Source organism: Phoxinus phoxinus (assembly GCF_949152265.1).
Source record: "Phoxinus phoxinus genome assembly, chromosome: 12".
NCBI classification, from domain to species: Eukaryota; Metazoa; Chordata; class Actinopteri; order Cypriniformes; family Leuciscidae; genus Phoxinus; species Phoxinus phoxinus.
In genome coordinates, this window is record NC_136887.1 from 8,256,165 (window position 1) to 8,282,648 (window position 26,484).

At 38.8% G+C, this 26,484-nt stretch overlaps 2 protein-coding genes across 6 annotated transcripts; both read left to right on the forward strand.

The window, feature by feature from the left end:
- Nucleotides 1–790: 790 nt before the first annotated feature.
- LOC307008559 (uncharacterized protein) lies at nucleotides 791–16,703 on the forward strand. Of its 4 annotated transcripts, none has more exons than XM_079631470.1 (8): nucleotides 791–931; nucleotides 1,127–1,412; nucleotides 4,348–5,149; nucleotides 5,247–5,377; nucleotides 13,002–13,129; nucleotides 13,655–13,800; nucleotides 15,249–15,331; nucleotides 15,412–16,703. In XM_079631470.1, the coding sequence occupies exons 3-8, from the start codon at nucleotides 4,383–4,385 to the stop codon at nucleotides 15,480–15,482; spliced, it is 1,326 nt and encodes a 441-aa protein (XP_079487596.1). In that variant the 5' UTR covers nucleotides 791–931; nucleotides 1,127–1,412; nucleotides 4,348–4,382; the 3' UTR covers nucleotides 15,483–16,703. The 4 variants fall into 4 exon arrangements, with proteins under 4 accessions (XP_079487596.1, XP_079487594.1, XP_079487595.1 ...); XM_079631468.1 differs by having other exon boundaries at nucleotides 4,353–5,149; nucleotides 15,412–16,466; XM_079631469.1 differs by having other exon boundaries at nucleotides 4,353–5,149; nucleotides 5,250–5,377; nucleotides 15,412–15,746.
- A 564-nt stretch (nucleotides 16,704–17,267) lies between these two features.
- On the forward strand, nucleotides 17,268–20,702 carry gjb1b (gap junction protein beta 1b). Of its 2 annotated transcripts, none has more exons than XM_079630766.1 (2): nucleotides 17,268–17,360; nucleotides 19,311–20,702. In XM_079630766.1, the coding sequence occupies exon 2, from the start codon at nucleotides 19,325–19,327 to the stop codon at nucleotides 20,150–20,152; it is 828 nt and encodes a 275-aa protein (XP_079486892.1). In that variant the 5' UTR covers nucleotides 17,268–17,360; nucleotides 19,311–19,324; the 3' UTR covers nucleotides 20,153–20,702. The 2 variants fall into 2 exon arrangements, with proteins under 2 accessions (XP_079486892.1, XP_079486893.1); XM_079630767.1 differs by lacking the exon at nucleotides 17,268–17,360 and adding an exon at nucleotides 17,650–17,758.
- The last annotated feature ends 5,782 nt before the right edge of the window (nucleotides 20,703–26,484 follow it).

A 26,484-nucleotide genomic window follows, 5' to 3' on the forward strand; every position in this document is an offset into this window, starting at 1 on the left:
AGATGATTTTTTTACTGATTGTTGAAAATTCACCCAGTAGGTCATTGCCAGGTTTTCCCTCATCTCTCCCATTGAGTCGATTTGGACTTACACATTTTTGGATTTTTTTTACCAATATTAATTTTCTTCTGAACACCCCACAACATTAATGACATATTTAACTTCCAGAAAAATATATTGTCCCACCTCAGGCATCAAATCCCTATTATTATTCGTAACTATTTTAAGATATACTATTAGTTTTCAACCCCGTTATGGACACTATGGGAGCTCTCTGAATATGATTATAAAATATATTTGAAATGAAATCAACATTTTCCTATTAATCAGATGTCCCTCACACTAATTCTGTAATTGCAAATATAAAATTTACATATCATTTCACACCTATGCTATACTAAAGTATGAGATGTATTTAGTGCTCTGGATTGAATAATATCATCTTTTTTTTCAGTAAAGACTTGGTTGCCGACCCGACCCGTATACAATGCACCCATAATCAAAGCAAAAACGAATCAATGCTTGATACATGCACAATAATGCACTATGACTAGCTCCCCAATTGTAAACTGCATGAATGCAAATTCATATCTTTATACACTTTGATTCAATTTTACTAATATGAATTTTCCATGATAATTTTTAATCAAACCATAAACCAAGGTATTTAAAAAATGGGTATTCTTTCCAATGTTTTATCATACAACTTCAGATTTAAATGTTCATGTGCTAATGTCTTATGCTAATTAGGCTACTGCTTAAATGTACTCAGCTGTGCACGTGGTGAATCAGTCCTTTTTTTTATTTTTTTTTATCAGTCTCTTCTCAACTGGCGACAGCGTGCCAGAAAACCAGCTTGCCATTTTTTTTTACAACTCTAAACGGTGACATCCACAAATAAATTCTAACCAGAAGAAACTTCGACGAGAAGGTAAATAAAAAAAAAAGGTTGATACTGATAAGTTTACTATGTTGTAAGCATTTGTTAGTTTAACTAACTAATGTTAGTGGTAGACAGCACTGGCCTAGTTGTTCTAACTGTTACTTCGATGCAAAATAGGCCTTTCTGTATATTATCAGAGTATTTTAATTTGGCTAAACTTTTACTTTTACTTCCCTACGTTAGGATACTCGACCACATCCCATAAAATCATATCGTTCCTTGTTATTTTGAACTGAAGAAATCGCCACTTGATGACCGATTCATGAGCGAGATGATTCTTTCGCCTTGAACCTGTTCGCGAATCGCACTGATCCAATCGCTGCTGTTCTTGAGTCAACAACTCACTGATTAAACGATCCGATCAAAGAATCAACTCACTGATTCAACGATCCGGTCAAAGAATCAACAACTCACTGATCAAAACGAGCCAAGAAAGCGAAGCTTGAACCTGCAACCAATGGCGCGAAAAGTAAGTGACTAACGCATTTTACTATCTTATTGTACGTGAAATCATATTTAGGTCATACGTTAGTTAGTTGAAAAAACCCCCCCTAATTCTGCTGTAGAAGGGCAAGCTGTTAAAGCCCATTGAAATGCTTTATGCTGATAAGTTATGCCATGTCACGTCACGTCAGACTTAGTATGGCGATTCTAGGTAACGTTAGGCTAAAATAACGCAAATGATTGCATTTTCTCTGCTGTTGTAACGTTAACTGTTAGCAGTTTCAAATAATAAAAAACTTTTTTGTTTTGCATATCGTTCCTCTTAAAATACCCATTGCCCCATATATTTTTTATATATATTTTTTTTATTTTGTTTTATTCGCTACATACTTGCAAAAATTGTTTTTCACCATTTTTAAAATACGCGTTTGCTATTGTTTTCGTCCTTGAAATGGTCTATATTGGAATATTATTTACCAGTTTCCACATTGGAAAGATGCGTAACTTTTTTTTTAAATGTTGCAGGGCTCTCAAGTCTCACGCACTGGGCGTGAGACACGCATTTCAACCCCTGCACACGCTCACACGCCACACCTTGTGTTTCTCACGCTGAGGAGTGAGGGATAACTTGTCCCGCTATACAATTAATGGACGAGGCGCAGGCAAATGGAGGAAAGTTCTCTGCCGAGTTCATAGCATCTGTCTCGAGTTATACAGAGTTAAATGCCAGCTTCCAGCCAATCAGAAATTAAAATGTGTTGTTTCCGGGTAAATTACGTGTTCCCGTTCCAAGCACGTTCATTACTAGGCAACACGCGCAGTCGCGCACATGCGGAGTGGAAGTTGGAAGAGCGGGTCGTGCGAGATAAAATGCAAGTATAAACAGCTGTTTTTCGATAGAAGTTTTAAATGACCGTCAGAAATAATCAGTTTGATCAAAGACATACTATAAGCTTAATTTAACAACACAAGCACCCTATTAAATATATTGCCATTATTATTCTATAAATTTGATAACATTACCTCGAATATGTTTGACTTTCCCCTGTTTGTATCACTCGTGTGTTCGTGTTTACGCAACTTGCATCATTAAGCCAGAAGGCGGCGACAAGTGACTGTCTTTATGAGTGAGTAATTGAACCATTGATTAAATGAATAGATTAGTCCACAAATATTGATTCATTTAGGAAAGAAAAAGTAGCTGAAACTGAACTTTGATGCTCATACTAACTGCTCATATGCCTCTGGGCACAGAATTATTAAATTGGCTTTTGAAATGTAACATCTATGCAAAATATCCTTTAATCATTTCTTATTCAAGGCCATTCCCGTTTCGAATATGTGATTGTGTATAGTCAACAATAAGCATAAACATTCTGCATTTCCATTTTATAGTGTGGATAATTCATTGCGACATTTAAACTGATTCTCATGTTTAAGAATCTGTTATCTGATTAAATACTACATGCTACATGCTTTTAAAGCTACTGTTGTCCATTTTTTTGGCCTTAATTCACATGTTGAGATCAGGAAAATCTAAATTTTCTCAAGGGGGTATGCCCCTGAACCCCCCTAGTAGGATCACTTTTTTTCCTGTTTGTATCTATAAAAACCTGTGCAAAAATAATAATAAGGAAGTAAGTGAATTGTAAAGTATTGATCTTTTTTTGAATAACTACCCAACTCTACCTTACACATTGATACAAAGAGCCCCTTTGGTGTAAAAACACTAAGTCATTTTACAGCATGAATTTGAATGATGACCATTCACCGTAAATGAGGGCTCCCCCTCCCTGTAAAAGCCAATTTAACCACTGCTGCCACGCAAAAGCTAATTAAAAAATACTAAAAAATACTATAGCTACCGAACAGCCAATCAGAAAATAGCATTGCTGTATCCAGGTAAGATTTAGATTTTATATGAATTTGTGACATTTTTCAGATCAGACCCCTGCCCTGTCCCCACCCAAACCCCTCCGCCGCCAAAATCTCACTCTTGAACTCAGTTCAAAACTTGAGAGCCCTGTGTTGTTTTGATAGTGTATAAGTATTTGTATTATGTTCAAAAGTTTGCTTATTAATTTTCTATATTAAATGTCTGCATTTCTCTGACTAGTGCTGGCTAGAATAAATGTTCAATCGATCAGTTCTTTTCAAATAATGCTTAATTGAAACAAGTACTTTTAATATATTACAAGTACTATTGTAATATGGTATCTATACTTAAATCAAATACTTAAGTAAGTGTACTTCGTCCACCACTGTAACTAACTCTTTATTATAGTCATATGTCCAGTTATTTAACTGCTAATCAGGTGATATTGCAATTTTCGCTGAGCAGTAATCTTATTTTTTTATATTTTATTGTTACGTTAATGTTTTAGTCTATGCCAGTGTCAGAAATGTATCTTTTATTCAGGGGCAATATTTAGATCATGGAACTTTTTTTCTTTCTTTTTTTTTTACATGAGGAATTTTTATATGAGCATAGTTTTCTAAACCTATTTGTCTCAAATAATGCACAAGTCAGACTTTGTCTGACCAGCACAAATTCAACATGCTATTAAATCAAAGCAAAGGCAATTGAAAATTAGGCCTTCTGCTTCACAACATCATCCTTTGCTATAAAAAAAAACTTGTGATAAAGACATTATCTCATCTGTAACTTCATTTAAACAGTTTTTGACTTCATATATCCACTATCAGCTGCACTGCCTTTAAGAGAGTGAATACTGATACTTTTTTTTATCACTCTCTACATTTAAATATCTTTTTATTCACGCTTTGTGAGATTTTGACTCAGGTCCATGTTATAAAATGTTTTTAACTAATGACTAAAAAATTGTTTAAATGATAAAAGCAGCATTGAACTAGAAAATAAAAAGATATTCTGCTTTTATCTGAAATGAGAGCAAAAATACCTGCAACTGTCATGTCATCTGTTGGATGTTTTGTTCAAGAACAGCCTGAAGGTTTTGCAGTTCAGAAGATCAACATGCACCTGAGAATACCTGTGAAAGGCCATCATAATCAGATCTTCAACCCAAATGATATGTATCCTAATCCAAAAAGCACAATTCGGCAAATTGCTGGTAGTGACGAAATTCGCCGTCATAAGTTGTCGTCCTCTCAGCTCATTCACTTTCTGAGGAGTCAAAACCCAACACAAGCATCTGAACTGGCTTCTCCGGCTGATGACGTCGAATATATGACAAACATAACTGAGGCATCATCAAGGCTGATTCAGCAACAAAACATTAATGCAATGGCGTCTATGGATCAGAGAGTCGAGGCATTGACCAGTCCCGAGAAGGATGTGGAGAATAAAGTCATTTCTGAGATGAAAGTTTCTGAACCCGTATTTGCTGAGAAAAACATCAGTGTTGATTGTGTTGCCTATCGCTGGATGATTACCACAAATAGTGAATTGTGGGACACTGGAAATATTTTTTCAGACACAAATCACTCTACGGCAGAGCCATTCCCAAATGAAATGGTCGATTTTCGTTTCCAAGATGACTGGAAAGTTGCTAACCTCTCCAGCCAGAGGTCCTGTCCCTCAGAAGAGGAGTCGTGCCCTAAAGCCTCCAACACACTGACTGAGGAACCTGAAGAGGAGGACGGTGCACATGTCCAAATCCCAGAGTTTCAGAGTCGCAAATTTGAGGAGATCCCAGTTGTTATCACTCGCGTTGTTCACCCAAACATGTTCTTCATCCAACACAAGGAAACAAACCTTTGTGAACTGTCTGAAATCATGCTGTAAGTAGTTTAATATGGCATATCTTCATTTTTGTATTACTGTCTGTACAGTTCAGGTACTAGTGTCTCTCTTTTTCTCTTTTCTTTGATTAACCAGTAGGAATAGCAGTAGATCTTTTGCAGAGATGAATAGTGTCCCAGATATTGGGTCTTATGTCATGGCATGGTTTCCCAAGCAGGAGGTCTGGTGCCGAGGCCAAGTCAGAAAAATATGCCAGTTGAGTAAAGGTAAGACAAAGCTGTTTTATTTTCAATATCCTGTTCATTATTCATTTTATCTGTGAAATGCATAATTTTTTTCCCTGCTGGCCGTACCCCGTACCATACCATACTTTTTTTTTCCTTTTTCTTTTTCCACTCATACAAGGTATGAATGGGGATGAATAAATGCTAACTGAATCTTCATCTTTAACTTCTAATTTTAGCATTAATTCTGTATAAAAAATGTTTTTGTATGAAATGGACATATGCAATTACATATGCACCAATAATGTGATCATTTACAATAATCAGAGTAACTAACTAAATATAACAGAGTAACTAAACATAACTAGGTTGTGTTTACCGCCATTCTTCACAAACCTCAACGCACAGCACAAATAAACTCTCATGTGTATGTGTGTGTTACTGGCCACAGTTTTAGGGGCCTTTTACACGACACTGTTTTCAGCTAAAAACCGCAAACTTTATGCATTTTTGGCTGTTCATTTACGCAAAATCAATGCTTTGGATCCCTGAAAATGTCAACTTTTGAAAACTGTTTCAAAGTGCAAGTTTTTGAAAACAATGCCGTTCTTGTTTGTCTCTGTGCAAACTACAAAAATGTGAATCTGTGAGAACGATGGCGTCATACACATGCGTATTACGTGCTCCGTCTAGGCATTTGCGTTTGCCGCGAGTTCTCTGTAAAGAAAGACTGCACACACAAGCCTTTTTTTCAATTTTATTTTTACAAAAGCCGCGTTTCCACCGCATGAACTTTCCCCAGGGACTTTGGGGTGGTACTCGGTGAGTTTACACTGCTTGGACCAGGGTCTAAATTAAGTTCTGGGTAAATATTTCCCCCTCCGAAAGTCCCTGCTCGCGAGATAGTACTTTTTCAAAGTTTGGGGTGGACTTTCAGGGGGTGGGACTTGTGCGCTAAACATGCTGATTGATTGAGCTCATGCTGCATTTTGATTAGTTGACTCCATGCAGCATTTTATTTCAACCGCCATTTTAAAAAAATCTATTGCGGTGCGTCCAGTAAGAGTTGTCTGTCTGCAACTATGGAATTTAATAAAAAATACGACAGATGGACCGACGACGAGCAGTTGCTCGCAGTTCTACGTGACCCCCAAAAAAGTTGCTGAGAAAAATTGTTCCGGGTCATTTCATGGAAACGCGGCCATAGTGACATCGCCAACTACTGGCCTGGCATGAATAATACAGCGTTTTTATTAGGGGTGGTTAATCTGTCTGATTTCCCGATTCGATTACGATTATTGAAGTCCCGATTCGATTACAGTCGATTTTCGATTATTAACGATTCTCGATTATTGATTTTCCATTTCACAACAGTAAATTCACTACAGTAAAAATCACAACAATAACAAATTATAACAAACTTCAACATATTCTGAATCTCTATTAACATAAAATACGGATGTCCACGCATCACATGTTACAGCTATCCTACCCGCTTTCTTCAGTGATTCCATGACTTTAGTTTTGGTCTTGTTGTAGAGTGTGGGGATCGCTGTGTCTGTAAAATATCTCCGAGATGGGACGTCCCTGGTTCTCAACGACTGGATGCAAATCCTTGGCAATAAAAGTTGCGATTGATTGTGTAATGCGCTTTGCCCTTTCCGAGCCGGGTGGAAGCTTTGACAATATTGTTTCCACGCTTCAGAGTTCCGTCTTTTGCGTTCCGTCAATATTACGTTATTATTGATTTTCATTTTTTTTGAAAATCGATTTTTGCTATTTGTGAATCGATTCAGAATCGTCCACGTCCTAGTTTTTATTCGGTTTTATGGATCCTTGTGAATGGGGATCGTTTTTACACTCTGTCTCACGCGGAGTTGAGCACGCAAGCCTTTCAAATGATACTCTTGGCCGTGAGCGCAGAAAGACAAGTGCGCACGCGCCGGACGATCTAGTGATTTTGTTTTTGTTTTCAAGCGCTCAAGCTCAAGAAAAACGCTATATAAAATAAACGTATTATTATGAAGTCACTTACACGTGCTGTTGTACACACAATTCATTACGTCAAAATTACATCATACCAACGGTGCGCAGACGTGTACTGCTGAAGTATACTTTGGGCTTTAATCTACTTGTTTAACGCAAAACACATTTCTATGGACGTCTTGGGTTTATTTTGGTGATGCACCTAAAACGTCTTTTTCAATGTTTTCCGCCATTAATACCCTGAGTAAAACCTATTCAAATGTATTTCAAATGCATTTACACTGAACAAAATTATAAACGCAACGTCTTGTTTCTGCCCCCATTTTTCATGAGCTGAACTCAAAGATAATTTTGTACACAAAAGGCCTATTTCTCTAAAATATTGTTCACAAATCTGTGTTAGTGAGCACTTCTCCTTTACAAGATAATCCATCCACCTCACAGGTGTGGCATATCAAGATTAGGGTTGGGTATCGAGAACTGGAAAACGTGCAAATTCGTTATTTCAAACTTTCATAATAGAAGCGACGTGGGCGCGATGAGCGTGCGGCACGCTCGTTTTTCCAGGCGTGCCACCACAATGTCGTAAATACCAGTGGGAAGCTTGGGATTTTCTCTAAGCCCCGATCTTTACGAGTTGTGGGTGTGTCACGGAGAAACATACCACAATACAAGATATTTAGCTTGTCAGGCTTTTCTATTTACAGCGCAGGAAGCTAATTGCCTGCACAGAATATGATAGCATTATAAAATGAAATGTATAATAAAATAACAATGTAATATGTAACGATAAAGTTTGCAGTGGCTTCATAAATTAACTAAAAACTTAAAACCAAAGCACACCTTCAGCAATTATTTGTTCATTTTCTAGAACGAAAGTTTAAGAACCTCGCTGTATTTTTGTGTAATTAAGAGAAAGTACTCCGACGAAAGTGACTTGAACGCACCGGCCGTCGTAAACACGACTTTCCAGATTGTGCGTACAAACTTCCCTGGAGGACTTGAACGCACCACATGCCTCGGCGAGATGAAAACATCTCGACTTTTCAGAATGCCGCAAGCGGTGCGCAGGTCAAAAACCAACCGACCTTTCTGTAAAAACATTGAAAGCTCGGCCGAACAGCTGATCATAGCTGAACAGGGCTGGTTCTCATCTCCATAAATGTATCTAGTAGCCTAGTAAAGCTAATGCAAGGGCTAGAAATCAATGAATCCTTTGCTGATACTTCCTCGTCGTCATCATGGAGAGCGCAGTTCATGGTTGCATAGCAACGACAGACACCACGGGAGCGCAAGCGCATGTGGAAAGGAGAAAGCGGCACTGGACGCGATTTTGACGTACGAATAATTTGCGCGATGGTTTTATTTTTTGATCAGCTGTTTGTGTAATGAGTGTTTCCACACCGAACGCGAATGTGCCGTGGCGAAAAAAACAACTTCTTTTTTCCGCTTCGATTTTATTTTATTTTTTATTTTATTTTTGCGGCGACAGAAAAGGCTTTAGCCAATCACATACAGTGGATTGTTTATTTGATTGCATGTAAACGTAGCCCCTGATGATTTTAAGAGGACAGCTCACCTTAAGCAGCTGCTCCGGGCCGATTGGTTCCCTGAAGTTTGTGGTTTGTCTCGTCAGATGCGGTGCCACTGTCTGTCTGAAGGAGCTCCTCAAATTGTCCCACAGACATCCGAAAGTGTGCGGACCCGGCCATGTTTTAGCTCCTGTACAAGATTAGCATAGCTACTCCCCTTCAGACTCTGTTCATTAAGAACTCTGTTCTTTTCTTCCGAAAACCAGTCAGTATCTGGTGCAACACATCTCCTTCGCATAGAGTTGATCAGGTTGTTGATTTGTGGCCTGTGGAGGGTTGGTCCACTCCTCTTTAATGGATGTGCATAGTTGCTGGATATTGGCAGGACCTGGAACGCGCTGCCGTATACGCCGATCCATTGCATCCCAAACATGCTCAATGGGTGACATGTCCGGTGAGTATGCTGGCCATGCAAGAACTGGGATGTTTTCAGCTTCCAGGAATTGTGTACAGACCCTTGTAACATGGGGCCGTGCATTATCAGCTGCAACGTGATGGTCGTGGATGAATGGCACAACAATGGGCCTCAGGATCTCGTCACGGTATCTCTGTGCATTCAAAATGCCATCAATAAAATGCACCGGTGTTCGTTGTCCATAACATACGCCTGCCCATACCATAACCCCCCCGCCACCATGGGCCACTCGATCCACAACGTTGACATCAGCAAACCGCTCACCCACATGACGCTACACGCTGTCTGCCCTGTACAGTGAAAACCGGGATTCCTCCGTGAAGAGAACACCTCTCCAAAGTGCCAGACGCCATCGAATGTGAGCATTTGCCCACTCAAGTCGGTTACGACAACGAACTGCAGTCAGGTCGAGACCCCGATGAGGACGATGAGCATCAGATGAGCTTCCCTGAGACGGTTTCTGACAGTTTGTGAAGAAATTCTTTGGTTATGCAAACCGATTGTTGCAGCCGCTGTCCCGGAGGTCCCGGTTGCAGCCGCTGTCCCGGAGCTGATCTTGGAGGTGAAGATGCTGGATGTGGAGGTCCTGGGCTGGTGTGGTTACACGTGGTCTGCGGATGTGAGGCCGGTTGGATGTACTGCCAAATTCTCTGAAACCCCTTTGGAGACAGCTTATGGTAGAGAAATGAACATTCAGATCACAGGCAACAGCTCTGGTGGACATTCCTGCAGTCAGCATGCCAAATGCACGCTCCCTCAAAACTTGTGACATCTGTGGCATTGTGCTGTGTGATTAAACTGCACATTTTAGAGTGGCCTTTTATTGTGGCCAGCCTAAGGCACACCTGTGCAATAATCATGCTGTCTAATCAGCATCTTGATATGCCACACCTGTGAGGTGGATGATTATCTCTGCAAGGGAGTAGTGCTCACTAACAGATTTAGACAGATTTGTGAACAATATTTGAGAGAAATCGACCTTTTGTGTACATAGAAAAAGTCTTTGATCTTCAGTTCAGCTCATGAAAAATGGGGGCAAAAACAAGTGTTGTTTATAATTTTGTTCAGTGTATTTCCTACTAATTATACTACAAACCATTAACATATTTACTGACACATCACTTGAGACTTACTGATATAAATATTATAATTAAACTTTATTTGGAGTACTTCCTTATTGCATACTTCTTTATTGCACATTACTTAATATTAAGTAATATTAAGCCTAAAATGTGTTTTAATATCACTATTAGTAAGGATAGTATGATCACCAATCTATTTTAGAATTAACTTCAAAATTTTGATGTTTGTTTTTAAATCACTTCATGGCCTTGCTCCTAAGTATATGTCAGAACTGATTAGGCAATACGCTCCGTCAAGAGCGCTTAGGTCTGCTGACCATTTGTTGTTGGTTGTCCCTCGGGTGAAAAAAAAAGTAGAGGTGAAAGAGCATTTGCAGTAGCTGGACCAAAGCTCTGGAATAGTTTGCCCCTGCATATCAGACAGGCCCAAACCCTTGCTATTTTTAAATCAAACCTCAAAACTCACTACTATAGTTTGGCATTTGATACTATGTGAGAGTATTGTTTTATGCTTGCTGTTTTTATTATTTTTTACTCCTTTTATTTTTCATGTTGGTTGATTGCATTATTGATATAGCATATATGTGTACAGCACTTTGTTAAACACCTGTTGTTTTTAAAAAGTGCTATATAAATAAACTTTGACTTTGACTTTGACTCACTGTATAATATCAGGCTTTAAATTCAAGATATTTTAAGTGTATCTAAAGTATACTTGCAATAGTTCCACAAGCACAGTCAAATATACTTTAGTATATCTTTAGTTGGACCTCAGCACTATTTCTGGATAACTAAAGTGCATTAAGTACAAAATTAGTTGTTCCAATATAAAAGTATTTGTAGTAGGCTATACTTGGTAAACTAGAATGTATTTGAAATCCTCACTGCAATCTAACTTTAATGCTATTCAACTTTGGTTCCAATCTAACCATCTCCTATTGAATAAAAAAAAGTCATATAGTATACTGTTCCCCACCAGATCAGCTACACGGAACCAAGTTAACAATCTGTCACTCAAATTTTTAGACGATACTCAACTATTACAAGTTGATGAACTTAAATATTTGGGCCTATGGCTTGACTCACTTGGCTATGTTCACACTTAGCATCTTTTTTCAAACTGCCAGCGTCTGTTCTACATTAGAACCCTATGGAGTAAACCGTTTTTTCAAAAAAGTCCTGAGCGCTTTTTTAAACGCCACCGCCGGCGTCTTTTTCTGCAGCTCAGAGCATCTTTTAAAGTTGAAAAAAGTTTAACTTTTCTGAACAGAACGCCCTACGTCAAGCGCCTTTTTGACAGCTGACCAATGACAAGCGAGAGTAGCGAGACCTGTCGTTTCCATAACAACAAGAAAAATGGACACGGTGCTGGTAGAAAAACTAATCGTCCTTGTTTCGGAGCACAAGGAGCTGTTTGATATGAGTACACAACTCTATCATACCATACATCACAAAGAGGCTGTGTGGTGGGCACACTACTGTTGCAGCTGTTGTTATAGCAACAAAAGACGCGCTCGGCTGCTATTTGTAACCGAACGCGCAGCGGGTTTTTTTTTTTGCTAAAAAAACGCCGTTGTTAACTTTTTTTTGTCAAAAAAGACGCTAAGTGTGAACGTAGCCCAACTCTCCTTTAGATGTCATATAAATTCTGTTGTAAAAAAGATTAATTGTAACTTGCGAATATTGTTTCGCTCTATTAACTGTTTTACTCAAAGGATTAGGTTACGAATTGTGTCACAGTTAATATTTCCCATACTAGACTATGCGGATGTTGTCTATCAAAACACCTCAGAAGTAAACTTGAAAGTATTAAATGTTACTTTTAATAATATATGTAGATTTGTGCTAAGATGTCCATTTACCACTCACCACTGTGTAATGTATGACTCACTGAAATTATTATCACCAAAGGCCAGAAGACAGTATCACTGGTATCAGGTCATTTTTAAATGTGTGCATTATGATTATTCTTCTTTTTTTTGTGCTTTTTAAAAAATCTTTTTATGTGATTATGGGTGTAGGTGTGCGAATGCATGTAGATAAATGTGTATGTGGGGCGGATGAGGTGGGATGAGGGAGAGCTTTTGTGAGTGTGAATGTATATGTGTTGTATTATTTTTGTTTCTGTCTCGAGGACCCCCTTGAAAACGAGATGTTTCATCTCAAGGGGTTATGCTCAACAATAAAATTTCAATTAAATGCATTAATTTTATTTATTTTTCAGTAGGTTATACTGCATAATTATGTCGCGCAACGTTGTCAACATGAACTTAGTTTTTTCAGCAGCCCAAAAATGTGAATGTGTTTACAAATCATGACTGCATCATCCACGTTTATCACAAGCACATGCGCACTTCAGTAAGAGTGGAATAGATGCCAATAAAGTGTTAACTTGGTTAAAATCGGTATATGATAGATTTTACAATGTTTATGGTTATGGTTACTACGCTTACTATGATTTTAATTGCACCAATTTGAATGAAGTATTGTTCACGTTAGGTAAAGTAAAAAGTTGAATCACAATATTGGCTAAATCTCATCCCATTACGAGTGTGCTGTAAACGTGGTCATTGATGATGATTTCTGTACAGATATTAAGGTGGAGGTCAGGAGGATTGACTATGGAGATGACGTTTGTGTGTCTCTTCGGGATATCAAGGAAATGAGTGGAGAAGTGGCGTCCAGACCCGTGCAAGCGCTCCAGGCCTCACTGGCAAATGTGGGTGACGAGACACGATATTGGGTTCACTGTTTTTAAGAAATCTTCAGTGACAAATTATATGACTGGAAAAACGTATTTTATTCTACTGAAAGTCACAAAATGCAAAACAATACAGGTGCATTTTGAAATTGACTAAGAACAATAGCCTTTAAAATTACTTGTAATACATCTATACTAACAATGAGGCAATAATTGATTCAAATAAAGTATCAAAAGCAAGTATTTTAGTTTTTTGAACAACTGTTAAAATACATTAATCTATCTTACCATTTCAGTCGTATCCGACTGATTCTATGACCGTCTCTTGCCTTACGCCAGAGACTCCATGAATTTTCTGTTTCCAGTTCTTAACGATATAAAGCAAGCACAAGGTTTTGCCACAATCTCAACTCCATCAAGCTGATATCATGAGACGGCTTGTCACGTTTTAATAGGGCGAGATCTCGTCATACCCTTAACATTAATATTGTTTCAGGGTTGTTGTTTGTTTATGCTTTAAGCTGTTTAACTTGTATGGTACAGGTGAGGCCAGTATTTGGAGAAACCTGGTCTTTTGAAGCGATCAGCTGGTTCAAAAGCAAAGTTCAGAACAAGACTCTTTATGCCAGGATTTACCCGGAAGGAGAAGTTGAGCTCTACATGGAAAAGGGAAAGATTGGTGCCATGAGGTAAGGACAACCCTATTCTCGTTCCAATCATTTTGACAAGCATTACAGTGGACCTTGCTAATCCAAACTAAAAAATGTTACTGATTATTCCTCCCTGAGCAAACCACTGTTAGCAGACAAGGTTTGTTTTCTTGTCTGATGTAAATCTAAAGTCGTGTCTGTGTGTTAATCGCAAATTTAAAACAAAACAGAAACTTGTATTTTTCCTCACATTTTCAAGTCTTTAAATAGATCTTGGGGTGCCTGCGGTGTATTATGTACCAGCCCTCATTTTGAAATAGACTAATGCTACTAGGTCGATTATTATTTATAACATCAATTTAGGGCTGCACGATTATGGCCAAAATGATAATCACGATTATTTTGATCAATATTGAGATCACAATTAATTATCACGATTATTTGTTGATTTGTGCCAAAACAAATGTTATTGTCACATAGCTAATTATAACTGCTTTCACATCCATACTGTGCTACATTTACTGCTAATGTACAAATATGTGCATCAAAATAAAATAGGTCCTCTTAATCCACCAGTGCAGCTCCTTAAAAAATAATTTATTATTTTATTTTGTATTTATATTTTATATACATTGTATTTATAATTAATATTAGGATAGACTAGAGAATATTATCTTCTGTTATAATTATTATTACCTATTATTACATGGCTTGGTTAAATTCTAATGTAGAATGTGGTCTGTTATTTCTTATATACTGTCTATGGTTATTTCTTGATAAAACACCGCTGCCATGGACATGGTGTTCTTAGACGGAAGCAATACAATCGTTTTTAAATCAATAAACTCATTTTTAAATCAATATTTTGTCAAATTATTGATTTATTTGGTAGGTAGCCATGTAAGCGGGATCTCAATGTCGGTGAATAAAATTCAGAGTCATTGTTATTTGAAGTCTCTCTCGCCCAGTTCGCTTCGCTTTTGTCCAGTCCGGCAAAACATTCTAGTTTCTACATTTAGAATCTAAGCTGCGCGGTGCATGGGACAACTCTGATTATTGGCTCATGGAGTCACGTGATCAGACAGTGGTTTACGGAGCGCTGGTGCCTAGATTGGCTTTGCAAAAAAAAAAAAAAAACTTTAATATGGAGCATTCATGAACGGAATGATGCATTTAAATTATCGCACGATCACGCGAATTTGATCGTGGGAAGCCAAAATCGTGATAGTGATTCAAATTAGATTAATTGTGTAGCCCTACATCAATTAATAGTTATTGTCAGCTCATAGCAGAGGTGATCATAACTTTATAAGCATGTTGTAATGAAGGTACGATGATGGAAAATGGCTATGATCACTCTTTAAATGAGACTTTTCCCCTTAGATTTGACAGTGAAATGCATTTGCCTGGCTTCTAATCCCCAGTCTCTTCAGTTTTTAATTAATAGTAATTCCTAATGTTTGTCCTTTTGTGTTTGACTCCTTTAGGAGAGGTGATTCCCTTTCTGAGAGACTTGCACACAACAGATTTGCCATTCACAGATGTAACAAGCACAAGGGGTTAAAGAGAAGTGAGTGGCATGATATAACAGGAAGATGACATGATGGACATGAAATCTTTATTGTAACATTTCTGATGTTTTTCCCCCAGGTGATGTCCAAGAACGAGCCCGAAAACAGTCCTTGGAGTGGGAGAAGTATCTGATCTCCTGTTACCGTTAAAACCGGAAATAATGTTGTCCGTTCCGTCATCACTAAAGTTTGTGCTTCTGTCGTTGATCCGTTCTCAACCTTATACACACTTTACATTAGGTATCTTTTACTGTGCACATTTAGTATGTGCTTTTACTTTCACTTAGTTTTGTACAATGTACACTTGTTACGAGATATTTGGTGATGTTCATTGCTGAAGAATGTGGTGTTCTTGGTTTAGATGTTTTATAATTATGTTAATTCATCATTAAAAATATTGGGAGTTCTAAGATCGAAGAAGTTTAGTCAACTATTTATTTTTATTTTTTATCTATTACTGAAACATTATTCGTTTCATTGAATACGCAGATATACATTGTCCCAGCATCATGAGACACTTGCAAAAGTATTCTGTCTGGATGTCAGTCTGATTTTATAGCATGTTTTCATGCCTCAAATAACTTTAATTTGAAGAAGACAAATCAGTAATTACAACATGCAATGGTTTCATGATCAGACGAGAATAATAACAAAATAACGTCCTTATCTTTTGGGGAGTTTTGGACCGTCCCGTGCTGAGCGTGGAGGCTAATATGAATGTGCACACAGATGATGAAGGGAAATATTCACAGTTACAGATTGACGCCAGACCTTTCTTTCCCTCATATCTAGCAGATCCTCTCTATGTGTAGTCAAGAAATAATGCGTAAGATTGTATTGCTTGAAAATGGTGGTTAAATTGCAAGCAACAGTTCCAGATTTGAAATCTCACGAAAAGTGATTCGTCAGCCTGATTTAAGGATAAAACTCATGAAGAGCCATACAAAAAATGTACGCAATGGCCAAAGTTTGAAACGCCTGGTTTGTATTCGCCGTCTCAAACTGCAGCATATTTAAGAGGGGCCTGTTGAACTGTTTTTGCACTGATGTCTTTGGTTTAAAAAAAAAAGAAATCTGTTCTTAGTTACATTTGGAAAAGCACTCAATAAAAATCAGTTTTTCTGTTCATGTCTGAACCGTTGTTCTGCTTGTCAAGCTGATCTGATGAATGAACTTTGACCCTCTTTCCAAACATGATGGCAGTCGTACAATGAATGTCATGAGTCGCTCTCAAAACTTCTCATGTCACAACAACCAGACAGAACCAACACTATCTTGTGGCAATTTATAACCATTTTACATTTTTGCAAATTGGTGACTAATTCATATGAATTTGTAAATTTTTGTCTGTTTATGTCCAAGTGGTGTTATTGTTCAGGCTGGACCTTATGCTTGTTTTTTGTCTCAAAATTGTATGTTTTCTTACAATTCACATTGCCAACTTGTAAAATACTTTAATAGTTTAGGATCGGGATGACATAATTCAAATGCCAGGGTTAAAGCTATTCAACAAAATGCAAAAATGCGCAAATATTTATTTGACTGGTGTCCCATCTTCAGATCTTGTGTCATTTGTTCTTTCTTTAAAAGTCTGTCTGAAATCTGTCGTTTGCATAATATGAATGATTTCGCCACAGATTGAACCTAGAAATATACACAAAAGCCTGACAGTGTTATTTCTCAAGTCGACCTTCTTTGATAAATTGTGCTGTGTCTGATAAAGTGAGAGCGGGTCAGAAACGCCCCTCATTTCCTCTCCCTGCCAGGCACAATGAATAATGTTGCTGCTCATTGTGTCCACACAGATTCTTTCTTCTGCCCCGGGTGGGTGGAAATCAAGGCATTTGATCTGAATTCTGAAGAGTCTTGTTGTCTCCATAAAGAGCAGCATTGTGTATAAATGGGTTATATAAGTGCATATGACAGCCATGGTGCAGGGTTGTGGCTAGTAGCGCGTAAATTCGTTGCGTTTGCAAAGGGCATGGTGATCATAAGCGAGGAAATGTCTCTTTATTATCTCAGCTGAAGGTACAGTAAACCACTCTATAAATCAATTTTAAACCATTATTAAATGTTAATTTGACTGCTCAGTGCTCAGTTCAGTTATTTTTGGACCACATCATAAACTTGAAATCCTTTTTGCAAGTGGGAATTTGGATTATGTAGTTTAAATGGATGAATTGCTTTGAGCACTGCAAATATCCTGTATTTGGATGTTATTGTGTGGGCCGACTGTAAGCTTGCTATTGGCCAGGCTGTCTTGTGTCAGGTGACGACATGCGGTAGACCATCGCCTAAGCTCCAAAGTGACCAGAACATCTTTTGTATTTTTGTCAACCAAGTATCCAAATGCCAAGAATACAGTCTGTTATGCTTCATGTTTGGACCTGGTACAGCATAAGCTGCTTTCTCACGGGCTGAACCTGGTAAATTATTGCTCCGATTCATAATTTTGTGCCAGGAAAGATTTTTGGTTGAGCATTGGTTGTTAGGATTACATTAATCTTTAATGTTGTGTAATGTTATACCAGTCAAAAATCCTTTATTATGACTATTTTTTACATTTAAGGTGCACTCTTAAAAATAAAGGCTCCTAAAGGAGTTATTTTGTTGCAGCGATGTCATATAGCAGATATGACATTCAGATCTTAAGTTTTTTTTTCTTAGTGTGAAGAACATTTGGTAACACTAATGTTAACTTATTACCTTATTGTAAAATGTAACTGACTAACATGAACTAACCATGAGCAATACATTTACTACTGTGTTTGTTAATCTTTGTTAATGTTAGTTAATAAAAATAAAGCTGTTCATTGTTTGTTTGTGTTAGTTCTAATGTTTATGCATTATACTGCATTAACTAATGTTAACAAGATTTTAATAATATTTTAGTACATGTGGAAAAAGCATGACACTAACAAAGATTAATAAATGCTGTATATGTGCAGTTCATTATTAGTTCATGCTAACTAATGTTAACTAATGAACCTTATTGTAAAATGTTACCGAACCTTTTTTTATTATTATTACTATAAAGAGCCTTTTGTCCATTGGAAAGGTGACGGATGTTAAAGGTTCTCCAAGGAACTATAGATGCCAATAGAGAACCTTTATCTTTAAGAGTGTAAAGGCATAGAAACACCACAAATGGAGAAATGGGAATTCTGTACTGATTATAAACAAATTAAATCAAATCACAGAGTTGGGGAGTGTTTTGAACTCGATGAAACTGTCGAGAACCATGTAAAAGTCATTCTGCTTTGGATTCTCTTCTCTTTAGTCTTCAATCCAACCATGAATTGGGCTAATAATCTTTTATTTTGACTTTTTATTTTATTTTAGGTACACTTAAAAAAATGACATTTGTCATATTATAACTATTTTTTGGTTCCCCAAAGAACCTTTCCGGGATCAGATTTTAAACTTTTTGTTTCGTTTTTTTCTTTCTTAGTATGAACAAAATTTGGTAACTTTACAATAAGGTTCATTAGTTAATGTATTACTTAATATTAACTAACCATGAGCAATACATTTGTTACTGTATTAATTCATCTTTGTTAATGTTAGTTAATAAAAAATAAAGCTGTATAGTGTAAGTAAGACTGAATTCAGAGTTTGGGGAGTGTTTTGAACTCGATGAAACTGTCGAGAACCATGTAAAAGTCATATTGCTTTGGGTTCTCTTCTCTTTAGTCTTCAAACCAACCATGAATTGGGCTAATAATCCTTTATTATGACTATTTTTTACATTTTAAGTACACTTTTTAAGTGTGAAGAACATTTGGTAACACTTTACAATAAGGTTCATACGTTAATGTATTAACTAACATTTATTAATCTTTGTTAATGTTAGTTAATAAAAAACAAAGCTGTATAGTGTAAGTAAGACTCAATTCAGAGTTGGGGAGTGTTTTGAACTCGATGAAACTGTCGAGAACCATGTAAAAGTCATTGTGCTTTGGATTCTCTTCTCTTTAGTCTTCAATCCAACCATGAATTGGGCTTCGTTTTATGCCGTGATCAGTGGCGTGAACAGGCATTCGACGGGCATCGGACGCATCTGGCTGTCGGTCATCTTCATCTTCCGGATCATGGTGCTGGTGGTGGCGGCTGAGAGCGTGTGGGGCGACGAGAAGTCTGGGTTCACCTGCAACACCCAGCAGCCCGGCTGCAACAGCGTGTGCTACGACCAGTTCTTCCCCATCTCTCACATCCGCCTCTGGGCTCTGCAACTCATCCTGGTCTCCACGCCGGCCCTGCTGGTCGCCATGCACGTCGCACACCGCCGGCACATCGAGAAAAAGATCCTCAAGATGTCCGGCCGGGGAAGTGAAAGGGACTTCGAGAACATAAAGAGACAGAAGTTCGAGATCGCCGGTGCTCTGTGGTGGACTTACATGATAAGCATCATTTTCCGCATCATTTTCGAGGTGGTTTTCTTGTACATTTTTTACTACATCTATCCAGATGTCAAGATGTTTCGTCTTGTGAAGTGTGACTCCTACCCCTGTCCCAATATAGTGGACTGTTTTGTGTCCCGGCCCACAGAGAAGACCATTTTTACTGTCTTCATGCTGGCGGTGTCTGGAGTTTGTGTCTTGCTGAACATCGCAGAGGTCATGTATTTAATAGGTCGGGGGTGTATCAAATATTGTCAAGGCGCTGTAAGTCAACCTAAAGGACCGTGGCTCTCTCAAAAACTGCCAACCTACAAGCAGAATGAAATAAATCAGCTGATATCAGAGCACTCGTTCAAGCCTAAATTCAATGTTGGGCGTAAACCTCCCACAGATAAGAGCGAACGCTGCTCTGCTTTCTAGACTTGCCAGCCTCAGAGGTTTCATTCAACTATCAGTTATTAATGGAACGTGAATGTCTAAAATCATATTAATATATTGTCATTGGTTTGCCTCTTTTAGTGCAAGGCTTCTCAACTGGTTCACATTTAGCTTCAACCCTAATCAAACTCACTTGAAGAAGCGAATCAATGTCTTCAGGATTACTAGAAAGCTCCTGGCTGGTGAGTTTGAGGCCCTGTCCACACGAACACGGGGATTTTCAAAACCACAGCTTTTTCTATGCGGTTTGGCCTTTCGTCCACACGCAAAGGCAATATCCGGTCACTGAAACTGGACTTTATTGAGAACTCCTGCCAGGGTGGTGATTTTTTACTCCGGTTGCAGTGTTTTCGTGTAGACGATGAAATCAGAGATTTTGGCTTGACGTGGGAACCAAAACCGCTAATAACCTTTTTTTCCAGGCTTCTGATTGGCCAACATGGCTTCACGATTAGGGTTATATCGCCACCTGTTGGTTTGGCATGTTCTTGACAGCACTTCATAGCATGTTTTTGTGTTTTCATGTGGACGCAAAAAAAAATAAAACAAAGGAGGAAAAGCTCTGTTTATAAGGACTCATCCACACTACTGCGTTTTAGTTTAGAAACGGAGAGTTAAAACAAATACGATCTCTGTCCACACCAGTGTTTTAGCTGCGTATTAGAATTGATCTCCGTCCACATTAAAACGACTGAAAACGCGGATCACGTGACCATTCACCAACACTGGGCATGTGCGTGCCGGTGTAAACAGGCGCATGTAGGCAGTTATAGGATTGTAAAATGCATTATTTACTTGCACAACAGCTGCTAGCAAAGACATCAACATCATTAATGCTTGTAATTTGTTATCCACGTTGCAGTCACTAACGTTACGTAGTCCAGGCTGTTTTTGTATGTTTTCTTCGCGGGGACGGGTCATGTGATGGGTGGCTGACGAATCAGGGAAGGATACGCCATGACTGATGACACCCAATCATAGAGCAGAGCGTGAGCCTCTGCGTCATCGTTTCTAAAGTCCTCCATTTTGACCCGTCTTCACTAAAATGCCCTCCGGAGATTCAAAACGCAAAACGGGGTCGGCAGCGTTTCTAAACTTCTCCGTTTTAGGTCTTCATTTTTACCGTTGTAGACTGGACGGGAGGTGCAAACGTAGCAAAAGTTCTCAGTTTCTAAACGAAAACGCAGTAGTGTGGATGGGGCCTAAAAAATACCCGTGTATGTGTGGACTAGGCCTGATCAAGGTTAGTGGCCCCTCTACATGTGAGAAGTGATCATGGGGCGATATATGCTGGAGAACTGTGAAAAAAGTGTACGTCTGCCTAGACCCTGACGTGGCGATACACACTTTTCCACATCAAAAGAGAGGCTGATCACTGCAGAGCCGTGGTGGACCGTGAAGTCCAGCTCCCCCTTTCTGGGTGTAATTTGGGCGTAATGGGTGAAGCTAGAAGAAGGTCCAACCACACCCTAACATTACCATTACTATATCCCTCCACCCATTAGATCCACGGAGGTGGAGCTGGACGTCATTGGCTCTTCAGTGAACACCACTTGCGTCAAAGACCATTTTTATCAGCGTATCAGTTTGTCTTTTGCTTCCGTACTAAAGTTTGGAGACCTGCATATTCATGTACAAAGATATTTGACCAAAAGAGGGTCTATCACAATTGTACTCTTTGGCTGAATCCGAAATCGTCCCCTATAGCCAATTATAGTGGTGTCCGAAACAATAGTGGACGTTATTGAGTGCACTCATTCAATCCCACAATGCACCGCAATAACGAGTGTAGGCTACGACTGATGTACGCTCAACGGCTGTCCGAATTCGCTCACTCGTTTTCATTCACTCCTTCAAGTAAACTGTATAGTGGACTAACGTAGAGAATAGTGAACGAGGCGATTTCGGATTCAGCCTTCGTCTCATAAAAAAAGGCTCACTGTGTTAACAGCATGTAAGTGGAGTTGATAGTATGTGTTAACATTTAAATTTTATTGTATGTTATTTAAAATGTATTATTTATTGACAACAGTAGCCCTCTCAACTACAGAGGACAAGCAGCTGAGATAAAGATGTGTGTGTGGATGAAAACAGAAGCCCTAGGGCAGCGGTCGGCGTAATTGAGCGGAGGGATAATCACATTGCATGGATTGTCGGATCTGCACACTTGCACAGGCCAAAAATCTCATACTTTAAAGGGGTGGATGAGTATGATTTCACTTTTCTAACTTTAGTTAGTGTGTGCTGCTGTTTGATCATAAACAACAACTCCAAAGTTACAACGCTCAAGGGAGATATTTGCTTTTAAAGAAATCGTTTTTTAAGGACTACAACAAACGGCTGGTAGGAACTACACGACATTCCTCACGGGTTAGTGACATCACCAACCCTAAAATTTACATAAACCCCGCCCCCGGGAACACAGTCCATGTTGTGAAGAGGAAGAGTTGTTGTAGTCGAGTACATTTGTGAGTCAGCTCAAACTTTAGCATCCGTCTTTTCACATGCAATAGAAAGTCACTCTGTAAACAGTTCCTATACGAGCGATTTATAGATTATCATGACAGAATATCCTAATTGAAGATAGTTAAAGAATTAGTTCACTTTTTAAAAAAACTTTTGCTGATAATTTACTCACCCCGATGTCATCCAAGATGTCCATGTCTTTCTTTCTTCAGTCGAAAATAAATTAAGGTTTTTGATGAAAACATTTCTCCATATAATGGACTTCAATGGGCCCCAAACGGTTCAAGGTCCAGATGACAGTGTCAGTGCCGCTTCAACGGGCTTTAAACGATACCAGACGATGAATAAGGGTCTTATCTAGCGAAACGTTCGGTCATAAAAAAAGAAATAAAAAAGTTTAAGTTTTATAAGCACAAATGCTCGCCTTGTAGTCATGGGCAATCCGGCTCTTTTTCCGGCTCATTCGTGAACGACCCATCGTAATTGCGCCCCTTTTCAACATATTTGGTATTACGTGACGTAACGAACGCGCATCACAGAACAGAACAAGGCGAGCATTTGTGCTTATAAAACGTAAACTTTTTTATTTATTTTTTTATTCTCATTCGTGAACAACCCATCACTACCGCCTTGCTCTGTTCTGTGATGCGTGTTCGTGACGTCATGTAATACGCAATTACGTTAAAAAGGTCACGCTTCTATGAAAAGTCCAAAATTTCTGTCCTGACGAAAATTGTCTTTTAGGCTTTTTATTATTACAACACCCAGTTTTAAACGATAAACTGACACAAAGACATTTGAATATGTGTGTATGGTCCTCCTTCCGCACATTTGTAAACACTGACTCGTGAAGCGTGACCTTTTCAACGTAATTGCGTATTACGTGACATAACGAACGCGCTTCACAGAACAGAGCAAGGCGAGCATTTTTGCTTATAAAACGTAAACTTTTTTATTTATTTTTGAAATGACCGATCGTTTCGCTAGATAAGACCCTTATTCATCGTCTGGTGTCGTTTAAAGCCCGTTGAAGCGGCACTGAAACTGTCATTTGGACCTTGAACCGTTTGGGGACCATTGAAGTCCATTATATGGAGAAATGTTTTCATCAAAAACCTTAATTTCTTTTCGACTGAAGAAAGAAAGACATGGACATCTTGGATGACATCGGGGTGAGTAAATTATCAGCAAAAGTTTTTTTTTTTAAAGTGAACTAATCCTTTAACTCCACATCAGCAACATAAATTCATCAACTAACCATTCAGAGATGTCCTGTTGCTTCTTCTTGAGTCTCTCCATCTTTGTCTGACTCTGTTTTAACATTAAAGGCAGAACAGTTTCTGTCATTTTAGTGTGTGTGCGTGAGGGAATCGCAGCTGCTAAAGGCAAGTGCACACTACAGGATTTTAAAACGTCGGGCTGAACTGTGCAGTTCACACTACATGACTTGCTCTCTGTGAAATCAGGAGTGTTCAAGTTGTTGAGCTGTTCACACCACACGACACAACGTGATTGATCCGCAACATGAGGTAACTCACTACACGAGGTGACAACAACTCTGTCAGCCAACGATTCTATCTTGTCTACAAACCACGTTTTATCACGAAGAAATCACGCAATAAAACGAACCGGAAATGACGCAATACAGCACGCGCGCCACTACCCAGCGAAGAAGAACACAAGTGCACAACACGCGAGTCTTTGTTTGAATATGGACGTCAGAAAGAAATTAGTGCTGCAAACCGTTTGCGCGATGATTTGCTCTGAAAAAAAAAAAAAAAATCCCATAGACAGTATATAAACGGTATTTTCCCAGTGACCTTAACCCATGCCTTGCTCTGATTGGCTGTAGCTCATGGCATCACATGTGGTTGAGTCGTGCGACAGCTCCAGATATCTAGCATGCTAGATATTTGTCTGGGCTCGGCGACGCGTCCGCGAGGCGTCTGCGAGCGTCTTTGATGCGTTGTTGGCTCTTTCATACTAACAGATTGGCGAGCGTTCATCGGCCGCTAATGCCCCGCGATTTGCACGCGATTACAACCCGACATGTCGGCGAGCTCAACGATTTGCAAATCGGGCTTAAAATCCTGTAGTGTGAACTAGGCATAACACACATGAGCTCTTGAAACCCCGCCCTCTGCAGCAGCTCATTTGCATTTAAAGGGACAGACAAAACTGTGCGTTATTGCAAACCCTCAAAAAATGACAACTTTAACATGCTATATAAAAATATCTGAGGTTTTTTGAGCTAAAACTTCTCACACACACTCTGGGGACATCAGAGATGTATTTTACATCTTGTGAAAAGGGCATTTTACCACCCCTTTAAAGGCCCACTGAAGTGCCTTGAAACGCGCAGCTTTGTACGACGCATTGACGTAATTTCCACTGAAACCGGAAGCTAAGGCATAAGGCAGGACATATTGAATGGCTCCTCCCCCAATTTAAACAGCCAATAGCATTTAGTTTCCCTCACAGACTGCAAGTCGACAAAACTTGAGCGCTTGAGCAACCGAACACATCTCCAACCCATATTGCTCTGTGACGTGTCAACGTCTTTTTGGCCAGGTGGTGTTTATAGCATAGGGGGCGGAGCTTTAGATTCTAAAGAGCATTTGATTGGACAGAAGATGCGATGAGAAGCTGAAGTCCACAGTGATGTCATAAAAATACGTGATCCATTTTAGCGGAAGTGAGAGACTGTACGTTTTTTAATGCTTATATCTCCTAAATGCAAATGTTGTCATTGTTTTGGAACACACCAGCTTATTCATAACCTTAAGGCCAACATATTCATACTAAAAGCTAAAAAACTCAAATTTTAAATACCTTTAATAGTATTTACCTAACTTAGTAAAACAGGCTATGTGATTGAGGAATGATCACCTCAAAATGTAAGGCCATATGCAACTTCGATGAACTTTATCTCAAATAAATACATCTTTTTAGCCATTGTCAAGTGCCAGTGATTATCTCCACGTGTGCCATAGGTTGCGGTCCCCTGCCCAAAAGTGTGACATATCATTGGTTGATACTGTATAACTGACATTTTGACTGTCTAATATGGTGACGTATACTGTGTAGTATGAACGCCCCTTAAAGGCGTGGTAAAGTATGATTTCACTTTTCTAACTTTAGTTAGTGTGTAATGTTGCCGTTTGAGCATAAACAACATCTGCAAAGTTACAACGCTCAAAGTTCAAAGCAAAGGAAGATATTTGCTTTTAAAGAAAAGGACTACAACAAACGGCTGGTAGGAACTACACGACATTCCTCCCGGGTTAATGACATCAGCAAGCCTAAAATGTACATAAGCCCCGCCCCCGGGAACACAGTCCATGTTGAGAAGAGGAAGAGTTGTTGTAGTCGAGCACATTTGTGAGTCAGCTCAAACTTTAGCATCCATCTTTTCACATGCAATAGAAAGTCACTCTGTGTGCATCTCACAACAGTTCCTATACGAGCGATTTATAGATGATCATGACAGAATATGCTAATTGAAGATAGTTAACTCCACATCAGCAACATTAATTCATCAACTAACCGTTCAGAGACGTCCTGTTGCTTCTACATGTTGTCACTTCTTCTTGAGTCTCTCCATCTTTGTCTGACTCTGTTTTAACATTAAAGGCAGAACAGTTTCTGTCATTTTAGTGTGTCTGCGTGAGGTAATCGCAGCTGCTAACACACATGAGCTCTTGGAACCCCGCCCTCTGCAGCAGCTCATTTGCATTTAAAGGGCCAGGCATAAAACGGTGCGTTTTTGCTCACCTTCAAAAAGTGACAAATTTAACATGCTATATAAACATATCTGTGGGGTATTTTGTGCTAAAACTTCACACACA